The 23,987-nt window shown below is 39.7% G+C and overlaps 1 protein-coding gene and 1 long non-coding RNA gene across 2 annotated transcripts in view; one reads left to right on the forward strand and one right to left on the reverse strand.

Moving 5' to 3' along the window:
• Positions 1-12,672: 12,672 nt before the first annotated feature.
• Positions 12,673-14,640, forward strand: LOC311076990. The gene is made up of 3 exons (XR_014604724.1): positions 12,673-12,782; positions 12,974-13,037; positions 14,037-14,640. It is a non-coding gene; the product is annotated as an uncharacterized lncRNA (long non-coding RNA).
• Positions 14,641-22,405: 7,765 nt separating this feature from the next.
• Positions 22,406-23,987, reverse strand: part of spp1 (secreted phosphoprotein 1) — a 43,504-nt gene continuing 41,922 nt past the window's right edge. The window contains exon 12 of the mRNA XM_084104821.1: positions 22,406-23,028. Within this exon, the coding sequence (XP_083960947.1) occupies positions 22,675-23,028 (354 nt within the window). The 3' untranslated portion in view covers positions 22,406-22,674. The remainder of the gene's footprint in view (positions 23,029-23,987) is intronic.

Consider the following 23,987-nt stretch of genomic DNA (forward strand, 5'->3'; position numbering starts at 1 on the left):
ATAGATCATCAAGCATCTCAAGATGTACTGCTCTGGAGCACATGCAGGTGATTAACAATCCATAACGCTTTAACTCCTTGCGGCCATCCTTGACGTAAAAAGGACCGAAGCAGTCCATCCCACAGTAGGTGAATGGTGGTGTAGTTTCCATCCTATCCTCCGGGAGGTCTGCCATCTTCTGCTGCTCTGTGCACCTTCTGAATCTTCTGCATTTTAAACATTTATAGATGTAAGATGAAACAATCTTACTGCATCCAAGTATCCAGTATCCGTTAGCTCGCAGCTCGTTCATCGTGATTCCTCTTCCTTGATGGTATGTCTTCTCGTGATAATGTTTGACGAGTAATGTAGACACATGACTGTTTCTTGGCAGGATCACAGGATGTCTGACATTAGGATGCAAAGCAGCATGTGTTAAGCGTCCGCCTACCCGAAGAATGCCTTGGTTGTCAAGAAATGGACATAACTTGGTCTGCATCACCTCATGATGTTGTAAGGTTTTTATCTCCTGAGTAAACGCTGCTGCTTGGACCATCTTTATTATGATTACCTCTGCTTCTTTTCTCTCTTGTAGGTTAACAATGTTAAATGACTTCTTGTGATCCTTTGCTTCTTTAACATAGCGCTTGAGTCTGGCCACAGCTTTAATCATTCTCAACCAGTCGGAAAACTTCTGAAGCCGATCTAACAGTGACCTTTGTTCTTCTGCTTGTATCGTGTGGACTTGAACTTTCCTGACCTCTGGGTCACTGTTCGATAACTCTCCCACCTTGAGTACACTACTGGTTATGACCTTCTGCCAGAGAAGATCTGGGCCCTTGAACCAGTTTGAAGCTACAAGTTGTTCTGCTGTAAGGCCTCTTGAGGCGTGGTCTGCCGGATTGTCTTTGGAAGTTACATACCACCATTGTGTTGACTCTGTACTTTGTTTGATGCGTTCGACACGGTTTGCGACAAACACGTGAAACCTTCTGGCCTCATTACTGATATAGCCGAGCACCACTTTAGAGTCAGTCCAGTACCTTTCTTCTGAGATTTCTATTCCCAATTCCTTTTTTAGCATGTCACCGGTGCGAACAGCAACAACGGCCGCTGACAACTCTAGACGTGGTATAGTTGTGACTTTGGATGGTGGAACTCTCGATCTTCCCATCACCAAGGTGCAGTAAACTTCACCAGATGTGCTTACTGCTCTCAGGTAGGTGCACATGCCATATCCAGATGCACTTGCATCGGAAAAATGATGCAGTTCGTAGTGTTGTGCCTTGAATTTTGAAGGAATGTAGCATCTGCAAATCTTTACATCTGCCAGGTTTCCCAGGTCCCGCAGCCAAGACTCCCACTGAGGTCGAAGACTGTCAGGTAAGCTATCATCCCAGCTGAGCTTATCTCGGCACATTTGTTGCAAGATTTGCTTTCCTAGCAAAATGAAAGGCGACACAAACCCAAATGGATCGAACACAGAGGCGACTGTGGATAATACTCCTCTTCGGGTGAGTGGATTTTCCTTAACAACCACTCGGAACTGGAATTGGTCTGATTCCACACACCATTGTACGCCGAGTGCTCTCTCCATATGCACTTCACCAAGTGCCATATCTAGATCTTTGGCAACTACTGCGCATTCTTCCTTTGGAAGCGAAGCTAGAACTTGGGTGTTGTTTGAGATGAACTTATGCAGCCGAAGGTTGCCCGTCCTGCAGAGCTTGCGTGCTTCATTGACAAGCTGTATTGCTTGATCTTCAGTGTCGACACTTCCTAGTCCATCATCGACATAGAAGTTAGTTTTGATGAACTTGATGGTTTCTTCGTCAAAACTTCCTTCTCCTTCAGCTGCGAGGTGTTTGAGGCCATAGTTTGCGCAACCTGGAGAGGACGCTGCGCCGAATAAGTGTACTTTCATTCGGTAGACAGTGAATGGAGTTTCGAGGTCTCCGTTCTCCCACCACAAGAACCGTAGGTAATCTTGATCGCAAGCATTCACATGAAACTGGTGGAACATGCGTTCAATATCACACATGAAAGCCACTGGGCCTCTTCGGAAGCGACACAAGACTCCAAGCAGGGTGTTTGTTAGCTCTGGACCAGTCAGGAGATGGTCATTTAGTGAGGTGCCTCTGAACTTGGCGGAGGCGTCAAAGACAACGCAAATCTTTCCGGGTTTTTGGGGATGATACACCCCATGGTGTGGGATGTACCAAGCTGGTCTCTTGTCGATGTCTTTCTCTGGTACTCTTTCAGCATCCCCAAGGGCTATTATCTCATCCATGAACTTCTTGTAGTCCATGTAGTACTGCTTGTTCCTCTTGAGCTTTTTTCCTAAACATTTGAGGCGATGAATAGCACATGCCTTGTTATCTGGCAGGTTAGGCCTTTCACTCTTGAATGGGAGTGGCATCTCAAAATGGCCATCCTCCTTGTGTCTAATGCCTTTCCTTATCTTTGCTAGAAATCTGAGATCTTCTTGAGAGATGTTTACATCTTCTGGGAACTTCTCAACAAAGTCAGATTCCAACATTTTCAGGACCTCTGTAGGGGAGATCATTTCCTTTATTTGAGTTCTGAAAACATAGTGAACCTTGTTGGTGATGTTTGAGGAGGTTTGAATATCCGGCACCACTTCCTTCACGATGACTTACTCCGAAATGATCTCCATAATCAAGACATGGATTGCCATAACCCACAATACTCCATCCCAGATCAGTCCTTTGTGCGAACGGCTGATTTTCGTTTCCTGACACAACTTGCCGAGGAACAAGTGCTTGGGGGCAGTTGTAGCCAATCAGTAGGCCAATATCACAGCTTTGTAGTGGAGCGATCTCCTCCGCAATGCATTCAAGATGAGGCCATGCCTTGGCTGTTCCAGGGGTTGGAATGTGATCTCGGTTTGCAGGTATGAAGTCCCTTGCATATGTTACTGGTAGGGAAATTGTCTTATTTGAATAAAATCCTCTTACTTGTAGACCTGAGAGCTTGCGACACGACACAACTGTGTTTCTTGATGACATGGTGGTAAGCCTTAGCTGAGCTGATTTACCTTTAATATGCAGAGCTTGTGCTGTTTCTTCGAGAATAAAGGTTGTGTCGCTCTGCGTATCAAGGAGCGCGTACACAAGAACTTCATGCTCTGGCTTGCCTTCAGCTGACACCCATACTGGAACAATGGAGGATGTGTGAGTGTCATCAACATTCTGTGCGACTCTGTTAGATGTTGCTTCGCTTGTTGTTGGTGTGACGGTATCGTCTTGTAAAGTGTCTGGGTTTCTTTGTCTTGTCCTGTCACTGCTGGTTTGATTTTTTCTTGTTCTTTCTTCTCTGGTACGGTTATCATGAAGACATGTTGGATGTTTTTTATCACATGTATCACAGGTGGCTCTGCTTTCACAATCCTTGGAGTGGTGACCAGACTTTAGACAGCCAAAGCATAACTTCTTGTCTTGAACAAAATTTAGTCTCTCATGAATACTCTCACTCATAAACTTCCAGCAATTAAGTAGGCTGTGACCCAACTTCTCACAGTACGCACAACTAGTACTGACAGATCTTTCATTTAAGTTAGTTGCCAGTACCTTTGCTCCATAGCCTTTGTTCTTTGGTGTTTTTGTACTTTCAATTTCAATTGGTTTCAGAGCGAAAAGAGATGTTATGGGGTTACAGGCAATTTTGGCTTCCCGTGAGATGAAGTCCACAAATTGGCTGAAGCTCGGGAAGGTGTGGTTTTCCTCTTGCACTTCCATAACCTTTCTATTCCATCTTGAAGTGAGCCAATCTGGGAGTTTTGCAAGCATTTTTTGGTTTTCATTGCAGTCATTGAACACTTCAAGCCCCTTCATTTGTAACATGGCTGTCTTGCAGCAGCAGAGGAAGTCAGCAAATGCCTGAAGTTCCATACTGTCTTTAGAGCTTATCTTTGGCCATGCATCGAGTTTGTCTCGATAGGCTTTGGCTACGAGGAAGGGATTGCCATACCTCTCTTCGAGAACTGACCATGCTGCATAGTATGCTGATTCTGTGCCAAGCGGAAAGTAGCCTTCTATTGCCTTCTTTGCAGGCCCACTTACATACTTTCTCAGGTAATAAGTCTTCTCTTCAACTGGTATATTTTTCCTGTCGATCAGAGTTTGAAAGGAAATCTTCCAATCATTATATCTAATAGGATCGCCACTGAATATTGTTGGCTCTGGTACTGGAAGACGGCTTACACTAAGAGACTCTGCAAATGCTTTGACCAGATCTGTCGTGTTCACTTCTCGTTGAGGTGTCATAATTTGCGGTGAAGAACACTGTTTGCAATGTGAGTCATTGTTTTCAGACTTGACTTCATTGTTTTTGGCAGGACTGCGGTGAAGTAGGCTGTATATCTCTTCATCTGAACATTCACTTTGTTCATACACCTGCTGTCGAGCCTTTGCTGCATTTAGCTTTTTTATTGTCTCAAGTCGCTCTACTTCTCTGCGCTTAGCTTCTAGAGCTCTCTGTCTTTGTGCTATTTCCGCTTCTTGTCTTTCGATTTCCTTCATATGAGTTTCTTGTTCAAGCAGAACTTGCAGAGCAGCTTCATTTGCTGCAACATCAGCAGCTGCATCTTGTCTTTTGGCTGAAAGCCTGCTGGAGTTTCTAGAGGAGACCCTTGAGCGAGAAGAGAGCTTAGTGTGGTGTGACTTTACACTCATCTTGTCTGAGGCTACTAACTTAGATATAGGCTCAGTCTCTTTCCAGTTTTCATCTCCTTGAACTTCAGATTTACTTGGGTTAGAGCACTTTGCTACTGCTCCGATAATTGTCTTTGTTATGGCTTCACATGTATCCATTCTCCGTCTTGTCTCATTATCTGGAGATTCAATGTGTCTCAACTCAACATAGGCAGCATTCACACCCTCAGAAGCATTTGAAACCTTGGAGACATGGTCCTGTAGCAGATCCTCTGAGTACTTATCATCTATGGCTCCTTTAGCGTCCTTAACAGCAGCTTTCCACTTCTCATAGTGTCCTCTGAAACGACATGCAGCCTTCACTACGAGCTCCTTGTGGAGTTCTTGGCCCTTTTCCGTCAGTGTACGGACTCTTTGGCTTCTCCGTGCTCTTTGTGAGGTAGTAGAGACATCATCATCTGTGCCTTCTGCTGCTTGTAATTCCTTGTCTGTATGAGGTTGTTCCACATCAACATCTTCATTTACTTCTGGATTAACCTCATGCTCTGCCATTGTTGGAGTTTTTATTTATTCTATTTAATTTTTATTTGTAACTTAGTCTTAAGTGCAGAATTTAATGAAGCAGCTTAAATTCGATTTGGTAATGAGTGAATGAATGTTGATCTTATTTTAGCTTACTGTTGTAACCTTGAAGCACAGTTATAACTCTTTAGATATAACTTAAAGTCAAGATTTAAATAACTGTAACTACGAAACACTATTAAATATCTTTACCAAGCCAGAATATTTATCTTCTGGTACTTACTGAAATCCACTGAATGTGCAGGTTACTTATCACAACATCAAATTTAACACTGTATGAATATCAGTCACTTAAGCAGTAGAAATCTAAACAATAGAAAATATTCCAGTCTTTTGCTTTGTTCATTAATAGAGAGAGATTAGTCTTAATTCCTTTAACAGTCCATTTTCTCTCTCTCTCTTGTAGAAGAATTCAAGTTAGTCCTTTAACCGGGGCAACACTTATTTTTCGGGGCACCTGGACCTTCCAGCGGTGGCTCCTTCCTTGCTGTGTATCGCCGTGGCTGATGGTGGCACCTGTTGCTCGTTGTCGGCACCGTCCATTATCTACCCGCGCTCAGCAGACGGGAGTTCTCACTGTAGCACCCTCAAGGATCAACGAACGCACGATGTAGAGTCATAAAACAGGGTTTATTCTGGTCTTGACAACCCGTGAGAACTGCTCACAAAAGAAAACAACATAAAAATAAAAAAAACCAAGATATCAGAGCTTGTTCTTATCCAATGTTACAACTTCGTTGATATGACAATCACAGAAAAAACATTTAAAGAACACGAACCTCGTGAGCTGACATCCCGGAGGGGGCTAAATAATCCTTTATCTTCTTCTCTATCTTCTTTCTCTCTTATTTCTTAATTTTATATACAATTTTCACGTTTCTTTCATTCTTAGTGGAGCTAACCGGCAGCTACAGCCTGCAGATAGCATGTGTCTCAGCAAAATGGGTGTTTGGGCAGAAACCCAAACATAAACAATTGTACCCGCTATAATCTACCAGTAGATGGCGCAAAAGAGCACGCCTGGACACAGCTCAATGGGACTTTAAATGCTAATACTGTTACAGTGTGTGTTAGTCTTTTTGGTTACAGGTTAAGGAACCAGAGCACTGTTAATTTATTTATTTTTTTTTATGGTAAAAAAAAAAACGGCAGCTGTGGTTGCCAGTATTTTACCTTAAAAAATATGGTGGCAACCTTTTTTGTTTTACAGGACTTAAATTTACGGGCAAAAAAAAACACAATGTAAAAAAACCTGATATTTACGTAAAAAAAAATGTCAGCTTGGTTGCCAGTATTTTACCATAAAAAATATATGGTAGCAACCTTACTTTGGACTTAAATTTACGGCAAAAACAAACAAACAAAAAAACATCAGCAGGACTTAAAGGGATAGTTCACCCAAAAATGAAAACTCTGTGACCATTTACTCTCCCTCAAGTTGTTCCAAACCTGTATGACTTTCTTTCTTCTGCTATACACAAAAGAAGATATTTTAAAGAAGGTTGGTAATTAAACAGTTGCTGGTCCCCATTGACTTCCATAGTATTTTTTTTTCCTACTATGGAAGTCAATGGGGTCCATCAGACATTTGGTTACCGACTTTCTTCAAAATATCTTCTTTTGTGTTCAGCAGAAGAAAGAAAGTCATACAGGTTTGGAACAACTTGAGGGAGAGTAAATGATCACAGAATTTTCATTTTTGGGTGAACTGTCCCTTTAATGTCATGATTTTGGGTTTGTTCTTGTCATGTTTCTGTGTCATTTCATGTTTCCTTGTCTGTCATGTGACCCTTGTAAGTCATGTGATCCTGCCATGTGTTCCCTTGTCTGATGTGTCATGTTGTCATTGGTTCTTTGTTACATTGTTCACAGGTGTCCCTTGTCTAGTCATTGGTCTTGTGTGTATTTAAGCCCTCTTGTTTGCCATGTGTCTTTGTCAAGTATTGTTCCCTGTAATCTGCTGTTGTGTAATTTCTAGTTCATGCCACGGTTTTTGTTTTCGTGCCACACCATGTTTATGTTTCATGTTTTGTTTTATTCGAAATAAAGCTGCACTTGGGTTCTCTTTACAACTTGCCTCCACTGGATCACTATTACAGAATACTTGACCACCAATGAACCCAGTTGCCCTCCTAAACTTATGCCAGGGGAATTGTCCCCTGGAAACGTATGTGGAGGAATTTTGTGGACTGTGCTACCAGGTAAAATTTAATGATGTGGCTCTCAAGGACATTTTTCGTTTTGGGCTGAACAATCCGGTTTATTGACTATGCACTTTTATTAAGTGGCTCAACTTTTACTGTGGGTTTGGTGGACGAGGAGCCCCGCAACCCTACTGTACTTGCCAAGTCTGAGTCTCTTCACGTCATGCCTTCCGAGCCTGAGCCACTTCATGTCATGCCTGCCAAGTCGAGTCTCTTCACGTCATGTCTGCCATGTCTGAGTCACTTCACATCATGCCTGCCAAGTCTGAGTCTCTTCACGTCATGCCTGCCATGTCTGAGTCTGTTCACGCCACGTCTGCCGCCGAGCCAGTGTCTCCTGACAAGATGGCCGCCACCACGTCGCCTGAGCCCTCAGCAGAGATGGCCGCCACCACGCCTGAACCTGAGCCCTCAGCAGAGATGGCCGCCACCACGCCTGAACCTGAGCCCTCAGCAGAGATGGCTGCCACTAATCCTGAGCCCTCAGTGACTGCTACACTAACCATTATGGCCACAGCCATATGGTGTGTGTGGTCGGTGCACACATTTGAAGTTCATACTAAAGTACTGCAAAAATGACAGAAAATTGACTCACATTTGCTGTTCTGCAGCAAAACATGAGAACAGTGGTGTTTTAGACCAAACATATGGTAACTGAGTGACCGGGACGAATCAGTGAATGGTGAGATATTTTTCTAAATAAAATGATCCTGTCAAAGAATTGCGCGATAACTTTATTTTTCCGTCTGTATCATCTTAGTGAGATTTTGTGAGGTTTACGCATGCGCAGTAAGGTGAATTTAGCGTTTTCCAAGTTTCTCAACCACACTGAAACGTCGGTAAACTGCCCGAAAAAGCTAGTGTGGATGGAGACCGTTTTCAAATGAAAATGCCGTTTTCAAATGTATCCAGATTAATTAGCTGGATACATTAGCTACGTCCTTGTTTCAGGTTAAATGATTCTGATTGGCTAAGAAATTTGCCCAGATTTGGGTTGCTGGGCGCCAGCCTGTCCTGGGACATGGGACATTTCATGTAATTTTACAGTAAAATACTGTTAAATGTATAGATTTTGGAAGTACACTGTGAAAAAAAATGCATTTTTGCATTTACCGTAAAAAATACTGTAGCAATTTTTAGATTTTACATCATTGAACTAAAATTTACTGTAAAAAACTGGCAGCTGGTTGCAAGTGCTTTACCGTAAAAAATACAGAAGTAATATTTTAGGTTTTATGGCAATGAACTTCAGTTTATGGTATAAAAAAACATGCCAGCTGTTGTTGCCTGTAATTTAAAAATATTGTATTACAAACCAATTTGTCATAAAAGTTATTACTGAGAACTACCAGAGGTTCAGACGTTGATGTTTTATTGAAAATAATAAAGTTTGAATAATGGATATAAAGTCACCATTATGGAGATCAGTGTTTGCTTTAGTTGGGCTCTTGGGACTCTGTGCTCCTTCATTATATTAATATGTGCCTCAGCTTGTGGAAAACTAATAGTGGTGAACTTTGAATCATCATGTGGTTTTCTTTTTTACCATCTGTGTTATTATGGTGGTTATCGGTATATTACAAATATATACAGCAGATTTTAATACTTTAGTGAAAATAAATGAAAACATTGATTGGTTAATGAAGTATAAGGGTTGTCCTGTGAAATCGAAAAGGTTACTACTGTATTTTTTATGGTGGAGTACTGGGAACCACAGCTGATGTTTTTTATCACACATTTAAGTGTAATAGTGATCCACTGGAGGCAAGTTGTAAAGAGAACCCAAGTGCAGCTTTATTTCAAATAAAACAAAACATGAAACAAACATGGTGTGGCATGAAAACAAAAACCGTGGCATGATCTAGAACTTACAACAGCAGATTACAGGGAACAATACTTGACAAAGACACATGGCAAACAAGAGGGCTTAAATACACACAAGACTAATGACTAGACAAGGGACACCTGTGAACAATGAAACAAAGAACCAATGACAACATGACACATCAGACAAGGGAACACATGGCAGGATCACATGACTTACAAGGGTCACATGACAGACAAGGAAACATGACACAGAAACATGACAAGAACAAACCCAAAGTCGTGACAGAATACCCCTAAGGGCGTCTCCAGACGCCCAACAAAACCAAAACACAACATAATACCAGGAGGGTGGTGGAGTGGAGGAGGTCTTGGGGGAGGGATGGTGGGCCAGGCCCATGCAGGGGGACAGGACATGGGTCGTGGCATGGCGTGGGCGGAACCTGGGACATGGCAGGGCGTGGACGGGCCTGGGTCGTGGCAGGGCGTGGATGGGCCTGGGCCATGGCAAGGTGTGGGCGGACCTGGGCCGTGGGAGGGCGTGGGCGGACCTGGGCCGTGGCAAGGTGTGGGCGGACCTGGGCCGTGGCAGGGCGTGGGCGGACCTGGGCAGTGGGAGGGCGTGGGCGGACCTGGGCCGTGGCAGGGCGGCCAGGGCGGAGCAGGCTGTGCAGGAGGCCAGGGCGGACCTGACAGTTCAGGTGGCCAGGGTGGACCAGACAGTTCAGGTGGCCATGGGGGTGCAGCCTCCAAAACATTTTATGACAACCAATGACAAAAGTTAAAAAGTTTATTTTAAAGTTATATATATTTGCGAGGGTTCTTTAAAGGGGTCCTATTATGCTTTTTCACTTTTTCAACTTTAGTTTTTCTGTAATGCTGCTGTTTGAGCATAAAAATTATCTGCAAGGTTACAAAGCTCAAAGTCCACTCCAAAGGGAGATATTTTATTTAAAGGTCCCGTTCTTCGTGATCCCATGTTTCAAACTTTAGTTAGTGTGTAATGTTGTTGTTAGAGTATAAATAATATCTGTAAAATTATAAAGCTCAAAGTTCAATGCCAAGCGAGATATTTTATTTAACAGAAGTTGACTACAGCGAACGGCCCGTTTGGACTACATCCCTCTACTTCCTTCTTTAATTACGTCATTAAAACCGTTTTTTGACTAACCTCCGCCGCAGGAATGCTCCCTCAACTCTACCGAAATTCGTTTATGTACTTGCGCACTTCTTATAACTTACTGTGTTTACTCAGCTCTTACGGTGATTTTCTGAAGTGAAACTGACGCTTCATCTTTTGTGTGATGTACAATAAACTTTATTAAACTCATCATTCATGATCATGTTTGATCATCATTCAGACAGCAGACTTGTAGGCTATTAATAAATAATGGATACATACAAGCAGATGACAAATACGTTATAATAACCGTAATTAAACTACTAAACTATACCTGTTTCATCTCTATACAGCACTCTGGCTCTGTAGGCATTATTGTCCGACTCGAAATGAACACCGTTACTGAGAGTTTCTGATATTATCATCATTCCGTGAGATGAAATTGTCCTGAGAGACTGAGCGCGAGCTCATGAAGCTCCGCCCCCTGTGTCGTCCAGCAGCAGCTCATTTGCATTTAAAGGGCACACACTAAAACAGCGCGTTTTTCTGAGCCCCAAAAAATGACAATTTAAACATGCTGTAAAAAAATGATCTGTTGGGTATTTTGAGCTGAAACTTCACATACACACTCTGGAGACATCAGAGACTTATTTTACATCTTGTGAAAAGGGGCATAATACGGGACCTTTAACAGAATCCACTTTTCAAGAACTACAACGAATGGCTCGTTTGGACTACAATACACTTTTTCTGGATCTTATGATGTCATAATTCTCCTCATTTAAATAATCCCCGCCCACAGAATACGCAAACAAAGTTGGTGAGGCCTGGTCAAGCTGCGCTAGAGAAGATGAAGAGTGTTGTCACTGTTTTTTCCACCCACTGAAAAAGTTTTTCCTAAGGATGATGAACTTTGAAATTGATTTTTTTTTCAATGATTAATGTTCGTGGAATTTGGCTGTTAAAAGTATAACATTTAAAGCCCCTTAAATGAACGAAATGACTCGAAAAAAGATTCGTTCATTTTAATGAACGAGGTAGAACAAGCGAGTCAGTAAAATGATCCGAACTTCCCATCACTCACAGGGTGCCATGATGCCATCAAGTGACAGTCTGTTCCTGGTGTCAGTCTTGTTTAGGCCAATAACTAAAAAGGTTCGCTCAGCATCCGCATTTGAGTGTGGCAGGCTCAACACAATCTGGGCAACCTTTGATCATTTGGGTAATTTTAAAATGCCACTTGCCCGATTTGCCAAAACGTAATTTGTACCATGAGCCTATTTTTATTGAGCAAATAGCTATCCCACATAACGCACGACAGACAACATTCACAACTATAGTTGAAGTCTGTACTCTCTGATTAGGCAAGGCTATGTCTGTAGTGAAAGGCACACCATTTTATTATCTGCTTAACTTACCTTGATTGTCATCCAAACTTTCAAACGCGCATCAGTGGCTCCGACTCCGAACCGTTCCGAACTCTCTCTGAACTTTTCACACGCAACTGACGTATCAGGTTTCAGCGAATCAACGATCAGAGAATACTGCAGTGAGAACGTTGTAGGCAGATGTAACAGCTGTGTGCCTTAAACTCTCCTGTCATTAATACGCTGTGGTCTAGTATAGTCATCAACAGAAAATGAACGGATTGAGAGGAGAGAAATGTGCATTTTGGCGTGACATTTCTTGCGTGTGCGTGAGAGCGTGAGATTGATGCTGAAAGCGTGAATGTCACGCCAGATGCGTGAGAGATGGCAACCCTGTGCCTAGCTAATCATTCCTCCTAGATGCCTCGGTTTCACCCTCTGGACTCTTTGGTACCGCCGTTGAGTCGGTGGTCCGGATCGGTCCCCGCCATGGCTTTGAATTTTTTCTAGTAAATGGTATAAATGTTTTTTAAAACAATAAGAAACCACCATAAATACAAATTGTATATTTCTAAGAACTTGCCACATATGTTTTGAACTACAGTAGATTTCCAAGACACTCCCCAGGGACACACTTATGTGTCATAGATCAACACTTTAACCATTTATAGGCTTATTTACATCTCAGATAAGTTAAATAGAGTACGCTTAAGTTCTGAGCCTTTTACAAGCTAAACACGTAGCAGACAATTTGTCTGAACAATGCATTGGGACAGCGGCGTTGCATGATTTACCGTCTTGTTTGGATTACTACACAATGAGTTGTGAAGGGATTTTGCAAGGCATTTTGAAAGTTTTGGTAGACCCGGAAGTTGCACAAATGTTGACTTATTGTCACGTCATCTTCATGGGAATTCACTGGACCAAGCCCTGGTTTATTCACATCCATCCAGTATTTAAGCCACATTATCACAGATGCCAGAGTAATACAGACTGTGACATTACAGTAACTGGACGAGAGCATCAGTGCAAGGTAACTCACTCATCTCTTAGAGTTATGCTACATTTATAGCTTTTGAATCCATTTTTATTTCTGGTAACTGAATAATCACTGAATACGAGCAAGCAAAGTGTGTTAAAAATATTTAAAAAAAAATATTCTGTGATCAACAATATTTAGAGAATAAATGTTTCACATTAATCTCTTTAAATGCTTTTGTTTAGTAGGATGAAGTCAATACAGGCAATGTTACTGATGCTTTTTGTTGCATCTGTCTTTTCAAAACGAGTAAGTATCAGGTTATATGTTTTCCTTTAAATGTTCACTTTATTTTGATGGTCCCTTTAACACATTCAGTTGTCTATAAGTAACATTGCACCTACATGTTTACTAACTCTCATTAAAAATTTTGTAGAGTATTAGTAGAGTATTAGTAGACTAGTAGGGTTAGAATAAGTTGACATGTAGTTGAAAAGTTACTTATAGTCAGTATAATGTCTGTTGGAGGAGCATCACAATAAAGAGTTAGCAGATATTAAGCAGACAGTCTACTAATACTCTAATGAGAGTTAGTTGACATGTAGTTGCAAAGTTACTTATAGTCAACAGAATGTTCAAAAGGGTCCATCAAAATAAAGTGTTACCGTTTATTTTTATATATGTGAAAGTTACTTAAAGGACAAATCCAGTGAAAAATGAACCTAGGGGTAATTAACACATGGTTACTGAGTCGATCGTTCCCTGCGATGCGTTTTCATGAAAATCGAATGTATAGAGTTTTATCTTTAAAAACAGATTAGCTCATAACACTAGTATATGGGGCACAGAGTAAGTAAAAGTAAATCGCTAGTTAATACCACTAACAAGGCTCAAAATAGCCTCACACTAACACGGTAGCATAATGAGGGTCCCTACATGCAAACCGAAGCATTGAGAACTTTGTAAGTGTACAGACAGTTTAATAAGAAGATACTTTATAAAGACAGTACATTACGCGTTTACAGACAGGCGTCATCTTGGAAAACAGTCTCGACTAATCGAGTCACGAACGCCGTGCTAAGTGAGCTGGTCGATAGGAATTACGCATAGTGAAATCTAACGTAGCACGGCGTTCGTGACTCGACTATTCGAGACTGTTTTCCAAGATGACGCCTGTCTGTAAACTCATTTTTAGTTTGTAAAGGTTCATTTTTCACTGGATTTGTCCTTTAATAGCTACTTCAATTTCTTTCAAAAGCATACAGCACTATTAATAATAATATTTTTTTCAACTGTTTGAATCCTCAGTTTCCTTTGCGCAGAAGATTTGATTCATCAGACTCAAGATCCAGTTCCAGAGAGGATTCACACTCCGAATCTGAATCAAATGAGTCTAAATCAAGTGAGTCTAAATCAAGTGAGTCTAAATCAAGTGAATCTGAATCTTCTGAGGAAGTTATTGTGCCACGCACATTCCCTCCAACTAGAAGAACAACAAATCCGCCGACCACTGTCAAGACAACAAAACCCACAATCCCCACTGCAACTAGGAGAACAACAAATCTGCCGACCACTGTCAAGACAACAAAACCCACAATCCCCACTGCAACTAGAAGAACAACAAATCTGCCGACCACTGTCAAGACAACAAAACCCACAATCCCCACGACAGAAGACACCACAACCTGGGTTACGCAGAATGTGACCAGTACTACTAACACGACATGTAAACCTGGAAGGCTTGATGAAATCTGCGAATAACTTACAATATTGCTGTATTTTCAAGCAAAACGAATGTACAAATAACAGTGTAAAACTGATTATAGTCTAGAGTGTAACATGCTTATGCGTTGATAATGAAGGTCTTGATACTAATGAATAATATAATTAAGATTAAAATCGCATGTCCACATTACGGTGTCATGTTTTTTTTTTCATTTAAAAAAAAAAAAAAACATTTATGATGTAAGAAAAAACATAATTTTAAATAGGGTTTATTATTAGTAGTACTTTGTCTGACGTAAAAAATATATATATATATTTCATATCAGCATTAATATTGTGAGTTCAGTCATTTTTCTTGTACCTTTTTCAGTAACCGAATGAAATAATAATAATAATAATAATAATAATAGTATAAAATTATTATTATTATCAGTAGCTGTAGTAGTATAACCATAGCATTTGTATAAATGACATATACCCTGTAGATACAATTTTTTCTTATTCAATAATGCACAATTAGCATGAGCATACCAATTTACTTTATTTAAAATTGCACACTCTAAAGTTTAATGATCTGGTTAAATTTAAGACTGCACAATTAATCTATAAAGCAATAAATAAACAGTTGCCTGGAAACATACAACAATTATTCACAGATAGGGTTGGGGGTTATAACTTGAGGGGGGGATTTATGAGACAACATAGGACTCGGACAAAGCTCAAAAGTATGTGTATATTTCTATTTGTGGGGTGCTTTTGTGGAATGGTCTGAGCAATTTGATCAAACAAAGTGTTAGCATGTTGCAATTTAAAAAAAGGTACAAAAGTTTTATTTTTGATAAGTACAGAAGTGGTGAGGGTGAATGATAACTCTTAACTTGCAAAGCTTGCTTGATAATGTTTTTTGTTTATGCTTCTTTATTTTTATCTTAATATTAAGAAAAAGCATTATTTAATTTAGTATTTTTTTCTGTATTATCTTAAACGTTATGTTGGATTATCTTGTTCGTTTGTGATTTGGTTTGGGTAGTTACTGGGGGTAGGTCCTGATAAGCCTAGGGCTTCTACCTATCCCTTTTCTAACAGTTTGATTATTATGAAAATTATTTTATTTTATTGATGGATATTTTATGTGTTGCTGTCTTTTGTTTAATTAATTTTTTTAATTGTTCGAAATAAAGATTTCATTCATTCATTCATTCATTTCATTCATTCATTCACAATGAGGTCAAAATAAGTAAGATTGACAGCATCATAGCATGGTTGGGGAAAGTTGCTTTTAAAAGTAATGGGTTACAATATTGTGTTTATTTGTGCAAGTGAGATGAGTAAATGCTCACATTTAGTCTAGAACTACAATAACCGTCATGTTCACACACAACGCCTCTGCACTTACTCAAGATTTCTCTCAACATGGGGACAGGAGAGCTGAGAAACAATGTAACTTGAGTAACTTATTTTATAAAGTAACTCAGATATTTTGTTGTAAATTTAAAAGTTATGTGTTACTTTACTAGTTACATGAAAAAAAGTAATCTGATTACATAACTCAAGTTACTTGTAATGCATTACCCCAACTGTCACGGTTCATAGATCCAATGTCTCTCTCTAGTCTCGTGCTTTGTTGTTTACATGTGTGTGAGTGGGTGTGTCCGGATCGTTACTGTTGATCAGTATCCAGCTGCAATCACTCATCATCACCAGCTGCCACTCATCTCATCTCCTATAAATGCTCACCACTTTCTCATCTCCTTTGTCAGATCGTTGCATGAAGTCTCTGTGTTGTCTGATCCCGTGTCCCGTGTCCCGTCTTGAGTTCCTGTGTTCCGGTTTCGCATCTTGTTGGTTTACGTTTCATGTCTGGATCCCGTCATCACTCATCAGAGCACGCTGCACTTCATCCATCTCTCCGTGTCTGACCATCGAAGTCCCTGCGCCACCGCCTGTATCACCCGGATTATTCATCATCATCACTGATTATTAATAAAGAGTTTTTTACTTGCATATTGTGTCCTCGTTTCTGACGTAACACCAACACTGCCTCCTATTAAAGTACTTCAATTGATCTAAACAATTTACATCATGCCACAATGCATTCGTTTAGCATGGTTACATATTATACTGAAAGTCAAAAGGTGCATCTGCTGAGTGATAACGAAAAGGCAATTTGGGATTGGAAGCACATTGCTTGTTACAACGTAACTTAAAGGTAGGGTAGGTAGGAATTGTCTAAAACACTTATTTTCCAAATTTGTTTAAACTTTATTTATATATCAATACATAATTAAAATGTAAGTACTCTGAAAAAGAAAGTATAAAAATCGAGTGTCTGTAGACCTCTCACGACTGTTTTAAAGACAGCTCATTATTTCCATTCACTCCACCCCCTCCCTTCTGGGCTCCTTCCAAAGCCACGCCCCCAAAACACATGAACGCGCGACTCCGACCACTGAACTGGAAGACGCATTATTTACATAGACAGTAAAAGAAATGGACACAGCGACCCCATTGGAACTCAGTTGAGACAAGTGAAGCCCGTTTTCAGCGATTTCTTAGCACTTCCTTTCCTGACGCGCAGACTCAAACAGAGCAAAGCGTTACACGGACCACGTGAGCAACCCGTCTGTCTTCTAGTAGCTGTGCCAAGAGAAATGAATCATTCCCTTCCGAATCTTGCAGAGACGGAGAGTGTGAGTTGGAGCTGTCCATGAGCTTGGAGCAGGAGAAACTTTTGCTAGGTATTCTGATTAATTATATTGTCATTTTGCCTCCACGTCTCCCCGATTGCCCGCGAGCTTCTCCTCCCGTCCATACGGTAATCTCTCTAGTGTGCGACAGAGAGTCGCATGGTTATGACGCAATCGTTAGCCTACTTTTACAAAAACTGCTTCTACGGGGCCATAACATAAGCTACAAGGTAATGGAGCATTTTATACATTGTCGTGTTTCTTTAGAAATAAAAAATGGACAAATGGAGTCTTCAAACGCCTCAGATGTAAAGTTATTCGCTGTCAAAGTGACGCCAAAATGAATGGAAGTCAATGGGATTGCTAACGCAAGTGAAGTTCCGCTCAAGATGGCGGCACCCGGCCGACTTCAACTTCCGGTCGACTTCCTTCCCGCTTGATTATTTACCTGAGACCAGCGGAGAGGAAGGAGCACAGTGCATGTAGTGACATCATGTAAGAATCACATGTAATAAAAAAATCTAACTTTATCATTATGAATATAAACAAATAAGATGTATTTTAGTACTCACTATCAAGCTAGCATATTGATATTGGTAAAGTTTAAAATATATATTTTTTGATTCTCTAACGAGCTAGTTATATCTATAAGGCAAAGCTAAAAACAGGTTGCATTGCATACACGTTTTTCCATTACCATCATTTACACTGTGATGAAGATGAATTTCGTGTAAGATTCATAACATATATGGTGTTCTGCATGTAAGAGTTTCCATGATGAAAGCATTGTTGACTCTGATGAGGACTAACGTTACACTCCAGAGACAAGTACCGCATCGTCAGCTCGAGGACAGGTCCGGGGTCGAGGGCGAAGCAGAGGAGGTTGTGCAAGAGGCCGTGCAACTAGGGTCCGAGGATATTGACACGCGTTTTATTCAAAGACTTTTTGTTCATTACCTTTTCTAGTACCGTCTTCCTTTTTTGCCTTGTTTGCCTTCGCTAACTGCATATGCGGGATTTGTGAATTTTTGATTGCTCTTTCTCTGCCATTGTTTTGCTATTCCTAGGTTCCGTGCCTCTTGAATTCCTCAAATCAAACGGGTGCGCGCGCATATGGGCAGATCCTGTGTGGCAAAAGGGTGGTTGCCATGGTTGCGAGAGAGTGACAGTCGCCTAAGCCAATCCTTTGTTTCGTCCCCGAATGGAAATAATGAGCTGTGTTTAATGCAGATTAAACGGTCTAGAGTCACTCGATTTTTATACTCTTTTTTTTCAGAGTACTTACATTTTAATTATGTATTGATATATATAGAAAGTTTAAACAAATTTTGAAAAAAGTTTTTTATAAAATTCCTACCTACCCTACCTTTAGGGGAGAGTGGGGTGAGTTGTGCCAGTTTTTACTCAAAGTAACTTTAAAGTGAGGCCATGGCAGTAATGCCTTCAACTTAAGGATCTACATATATTTCAGGATGTGGTGCATCCCTGAGAACAATAACTTTGGATCTGAAATAAATTGTTTCAGAAATATAGCTCTTGGAAAAAAAGTGGTCTCATGGCACAACTTGCCCCTGGTGCGGGGGAAGTTGTGCCTTTGGGGGAATACATTGGGGGTAAATTGTGCCAGTGATTTCTGAAGTAAAACAGAACATTTTAATGTTATGAACCATACTGCTATATGAAAGCAAGATAAATTCAATACAAAATTACTAATTTAAGGTTTATTTAGATATTGTCACCCTGGAATACCATAGCATGCGTTTCTCCTACTATGGTAAATTGCATAGGGATTTTGTATTGAACATAACTCTGGATCACAGTGTCATAGAGACAAGGGGGCGGGCTCATTTTACTCAGACGACCAATAAGTCTCTCAGGATCATTGTGAAGCTATCAAGCTACACCCTAGCAACCATTTAGAGCACCATAGCAACACAATATATGATATTTGTGAATCATTTCAGGCAAAGAGGCTTTGGCAATAGATGCCTGTTGACATAGCACTGTCTGTCAATTATGTAACATATAAGAATAAAGTGACTAGGCTAATTTCTAAACATCCTATTGTGACATAGGCCACTTAAAAACGGAATAAAACTTCTCTTTAATAACATAGAGCAAACTCAAAACTGAAATCAGTGTTAGCTAAATTAAACAAATAACAGGCAGGCCCAAGTAAAACAATGATGAGGCATGCCCATCTCCTCACTTCTCAAGATTATCCCCTGTGAGTATGTAGGTCTAGGTGGTCTGGATCTGGCACAACTTAACCCAGGCCCTTTGGCACAAATCACCCCAGACCCACAAGTTTGAAAAACTAGCATGATCCAGCAGTTAAGAGCTAACATCATGCTAACTGTATAGACTCATTGTGTAGACTACTAAAGCACTAAAACATGTGTGAAATGTTTTCAAACTTGTCTACAATTGTTCAGACACTACAATCAAATAACCTTAATCATAGAAATTTTACTTTGAAAGGGAAAAAACAGTTTTTTGCACTAAAATATGCTTAACTCTCATGCCATGTGTCTCTCTTCTTTGGAGGACGAGTAAAAGTGATTGCTTTTCAAAATTATGTGGTCACATGACCAATTTCTTCTATGGTTTTCCAGAAACAAGGGTGGAACTACTTCCCCCCCTGGCACAAATCACCCCACTCTCCCCTAATGGTCTATGACATGACCAGTAATCATAATGACATCCATTTATCATTGTTACACATGGAAATTGAAAGTCAAGTTTAGCACATTGCATTTTTGGACACAGCATTTATTCGCACATCTCAAATTGCGTAAGGTCAGCCAGTGATTGTATAAATAATAATAAATAATAAATGTATATAATAATTAACTCTACTTTAGTTTTTATTTATAAAGGTTTAAACAGATTTTCCAGCATTAAACAGTTTATACAGTGCTTTATTTTATATCTAAGCCTCATACCTAAATCAAAATGTGTGTTTTTGTTGTTAGGTTAATTATATATAAAGCGTCTGCAAACATTACCAGACGTTGAGGGATTTGATTTGATAGCTCTGTGATTAGAGATGTAATTAAACTTACTATACGTTGAGAAGAAAGTCACATTAGTGGAGTAGAAGTTATGTGCACCATGCTGTTACTTTTTCAACACCTATGTCAATTGTAAAGAATTAAACTAAATTATTTAATTTAGTATAGTATTTGAAATGGCCCAGACTATCTGCGATCTCAGAGCGGGATAATTACAGAGCACTAGAGACTCACTCAAACTTCAAAGTTTGACAAATATTTGTCTGAAGCCTACGCATCAAGACATTGGCACAAGAAAGACAGAGCTGTGTGATACGTTTTTAGAAATCAAGAGAGGGTTTGACATCTCTCCAGGCAAGTCTTGTAATTTAGACCCTACATCATAGCGTTCAAACCAGGCATTGCATTGATGTGACTGTAGTAGAGAGGTATTTCTTTTTTTCCCCTTCTGTTATTTATCAAAGGAAATGTTTCAAAAGTGGATACAGTTTATATGTGGTTTATAAAGTGTTCAGGGTGGTTGCTGGAAAGTCAGGCCAAGATGCTTGGTTATTGCCTGGGTGTTACTGGACCAAGTCATAAGTTTCTAATAAACAAAATTATGTAGAAAATCCTGCAGAAATGGCAGAGGAAATATCTCAGCCAGTATATCTGAGCCAATATAAGGGGCCTTCAAGTCAAAAAGCTTAAAGTCACCCAAAATCTAAATGGACAATTCTTATTTTTTTAATGGAATAATGCAGCATTAATTATAAATTATTTATCCGTGTTCATTTCATGTGCCTCGTAATCTTTAATTAAAATAACTTCCCCTCCCTCTGGCAGCATCTCTTCTCTTCTCTGATGATGTGTTTACTGGCATGAGGGCGGAGCAACCTTGTCACTTACATGAGATCCACCAATAGCAAACCACAACCATCCAATCAATTCCACATGTACAAAATCAGGCCCCGCCCTACATTTGTTCTTGTTTGAGAAGCTGTTTCACACTGATATGTGTCACAACAGGGAAGAAAAGACCATCAAAACTTCCGTTTCATGCTGACTTAAAAAAAACACTGTTCTATATCATATGGCTGGGCTGCTGAAAAAACTGCTTAAACCAGCCTAAAATGTACCCAAAACCAATGAACAGACCAGGGAGACTAAGCAGCAAACCAGTTTAGGCTGGTTTAGAGATATATATATATATATATATATATATATATATATACAGTGCAATGCATAAGTGAATACACCCATGCTAAAGTTGACTAAAAAGAGGAATAAAAAATCATATTTTGGAAATTGAACTTAATGCCTTAATTTAAAAAATTAGGAAAAATCCAACCTTTAAGGACACCAATTTTCTTTGTGAATGAATAATGTATCGTAAATAAATAAATGTTCTTCCTTAAAATACATGGTGCATAAGTGAGTACACCCCTATGTTAAATTCCCATAGAGGCAGGCAGATTTTTATTTTTAAGTATTTTTTTTTATTTTTTTTTAGGATACTATGCATCCTGATAAAGTTCCCTTGGCCTTTGGAATTAAAATAGCCCCACATCATCACATAGCCTTCACCATACCTAGAGATTAGCATGATTTTATTTCAGTTAGCCTAAAAGCTAGTTTGATTTGCATTGAGAGATGATCTTATGGAAAGTACCCCATGACAATCTCTAGGTATGGTGAAGGCTATGTGATGATGTGGGGCTATTTTAATTCCAAAGGCCAAGGGAACTTTATCAGGATGCATAGTATCCTAAAAAAAAATAAAAGAAAATACTTAAAAATAAAAATCTGCCTGCCTCTATGGGAATTTAACATAGGGGTGTACTCACTTATGCACCATGTATTTTAAGGAAGAACATTTATTTATTTACGATACATTATTCATTCACAAAGAAAATTGGTGTCCTTAAAGGTTGGATTTTTCCTAATTTTTTAAATTAAGGCATTAAGTTCAATTTCCAAAATATGATTTTTTATTCCTCTTTTTAGTCAACTTTAGCATGGGTGTATTCACTTATGCATTGCACTGTATATATATATATATTTTTATTTTTTTATTTTTTATTTTTATTCACCAAGTGTTAAATCTACACCACCAAAAATTGTGTTGTACTCTTCCAAAGGCAAACTCTGTCCATGTTAAATGGTTTACTAGATTTGTATCTGTAATTATTTTTTAAGGTAGCTTTGGTATTATTTAGACACTGCTTTATCTTGTGTATTTTTGGTGCGCTAAGAAACACTGCATAACTGATATAGGACAAAATTTATTCATAAATGATCATTCATTACATTGAGCAGTATAAAATTACATTTACATTAGGTTTGTAAATAATTGTGCAATGAACAGGAAGACATTGTTGAGATGAAACTGCATAGCAGCAGCTCAAGAACTCGTATGAACCGTGTCTTTGTGCTCTGCGTTTGTCGTCGAACTCACACTAACACCACGTGGCGTGAGTCACCAAGCACCATACAATTAATACATTTGCATTCGTTTGTGTCGACTGTGCTTGATTGTGATTACTTTGCGTTTATGATGGGAGCCTCGGTGGTCTGTGTGTTCTCCTCAACCGAATCGCTCTCCTCGCTTTCTGTGCTCTGTGAGGAGTCGCTCTCGCTGTCTGCAGCTCCAGGGGTGGCTGTGGTCTCCTCGCTGCTATCTGACTGCTCTTCATTCTCCTCCTGGCTGGCGCTGGCGCTGGCGCTGTCGGTGGCAGTGTCTCCAGCACTTGCTCCCTCGCCGTCTGACTCTTGGTTCCCGGCGGGAACGATCTCTTGGTCTCCCAGAGCCGCCTGGCGGTCTCCTGGCTCCATGTTCTCCATTTCGGGGGTGCTGGTGCCCTCCTCCTCCAGAAGATCATGCACCTGTAGAGCCTGAGAAACAAAAGTCATTCCCGTTTTGTTATATCATTCAGTTGTTAACTTGAGGAATCATTCATTGTCTGTTGCATTAATGGTACAGGAGAGTTACACAAAGACTAATACTGTCTTTAACTGTTTTTAACATTACTTGTCAAAGCAAAAACCCTTGAAGTCACTGGGAAAATGGTTTAAAATGGACAATTCTTGTTTTTATATGGAATATTGCAGTAGGCTATTTATTATAAATGATTTATCCATGCACAACATGATTTTAAATGTATATGCCCTCATAATATTTAATCAAAATAACTTCCCCTCCCTCTTGCAGCAACATTTTCTCTTCTCTGATGATGTGTTTACTGTCTAGAGGGCGGAGCAACCTGTCACTCACATGAGATCCACCAATAGCAAACCACAACCATCCAATCAATTCCCCACGGACAACATCAAGTCCCGCCCTACATTTTGTCTTGTTCGAGAAGTTGTTTCACTCGGATATGTCACAATAGGGAAGAAAAGACTATCACAACTTTCACAGTTTCATGTCGACTTTAATTAGTGTCGGGAAAGCTATAGGCTACTTTAAAAGTGTAACAAGCTAGTCAAAATTTAAAGAAGATAAACTACAGTCAAGCTAAAGCTTTGAAAAAGTAGCTTTTTGTTGTTTTAACTTATAGCATAGCTAACTACATTAAAGGTATTTAGGAGGGTAATATGTTAAAAAAAAATAGCTGACTATTCAATGATATAATTTATCATTTAATTAGAGCCGTATTTAGCTCATTCAAAAACAGTGACAGGTTTTAAAAGAATAAGCAATCTCAATTAGGGTGGCGAAGTATCAAACTTATACAACAACAACAAAACTCTAATTTGCATAACTGAGTAAAAAATAAAAAATAGTACATAAAACAGGGAGGCGAACTGGTGAATCATTTTTGTTAGCTTGTTCATTTAAATGAATCGTCCTA

This window comes from Abramis brama (assembly GCF_963993115.1).
Source record: "Abramis brama genome assembly, chromosome: 25".
NCBI classification, from domain to species: domain Eukaryota; kingdom Metazoa; phylum Chordata; class Actinopteri; order Cypriniformes; family Leuciscidae; genus Abramis; species Abramis brama.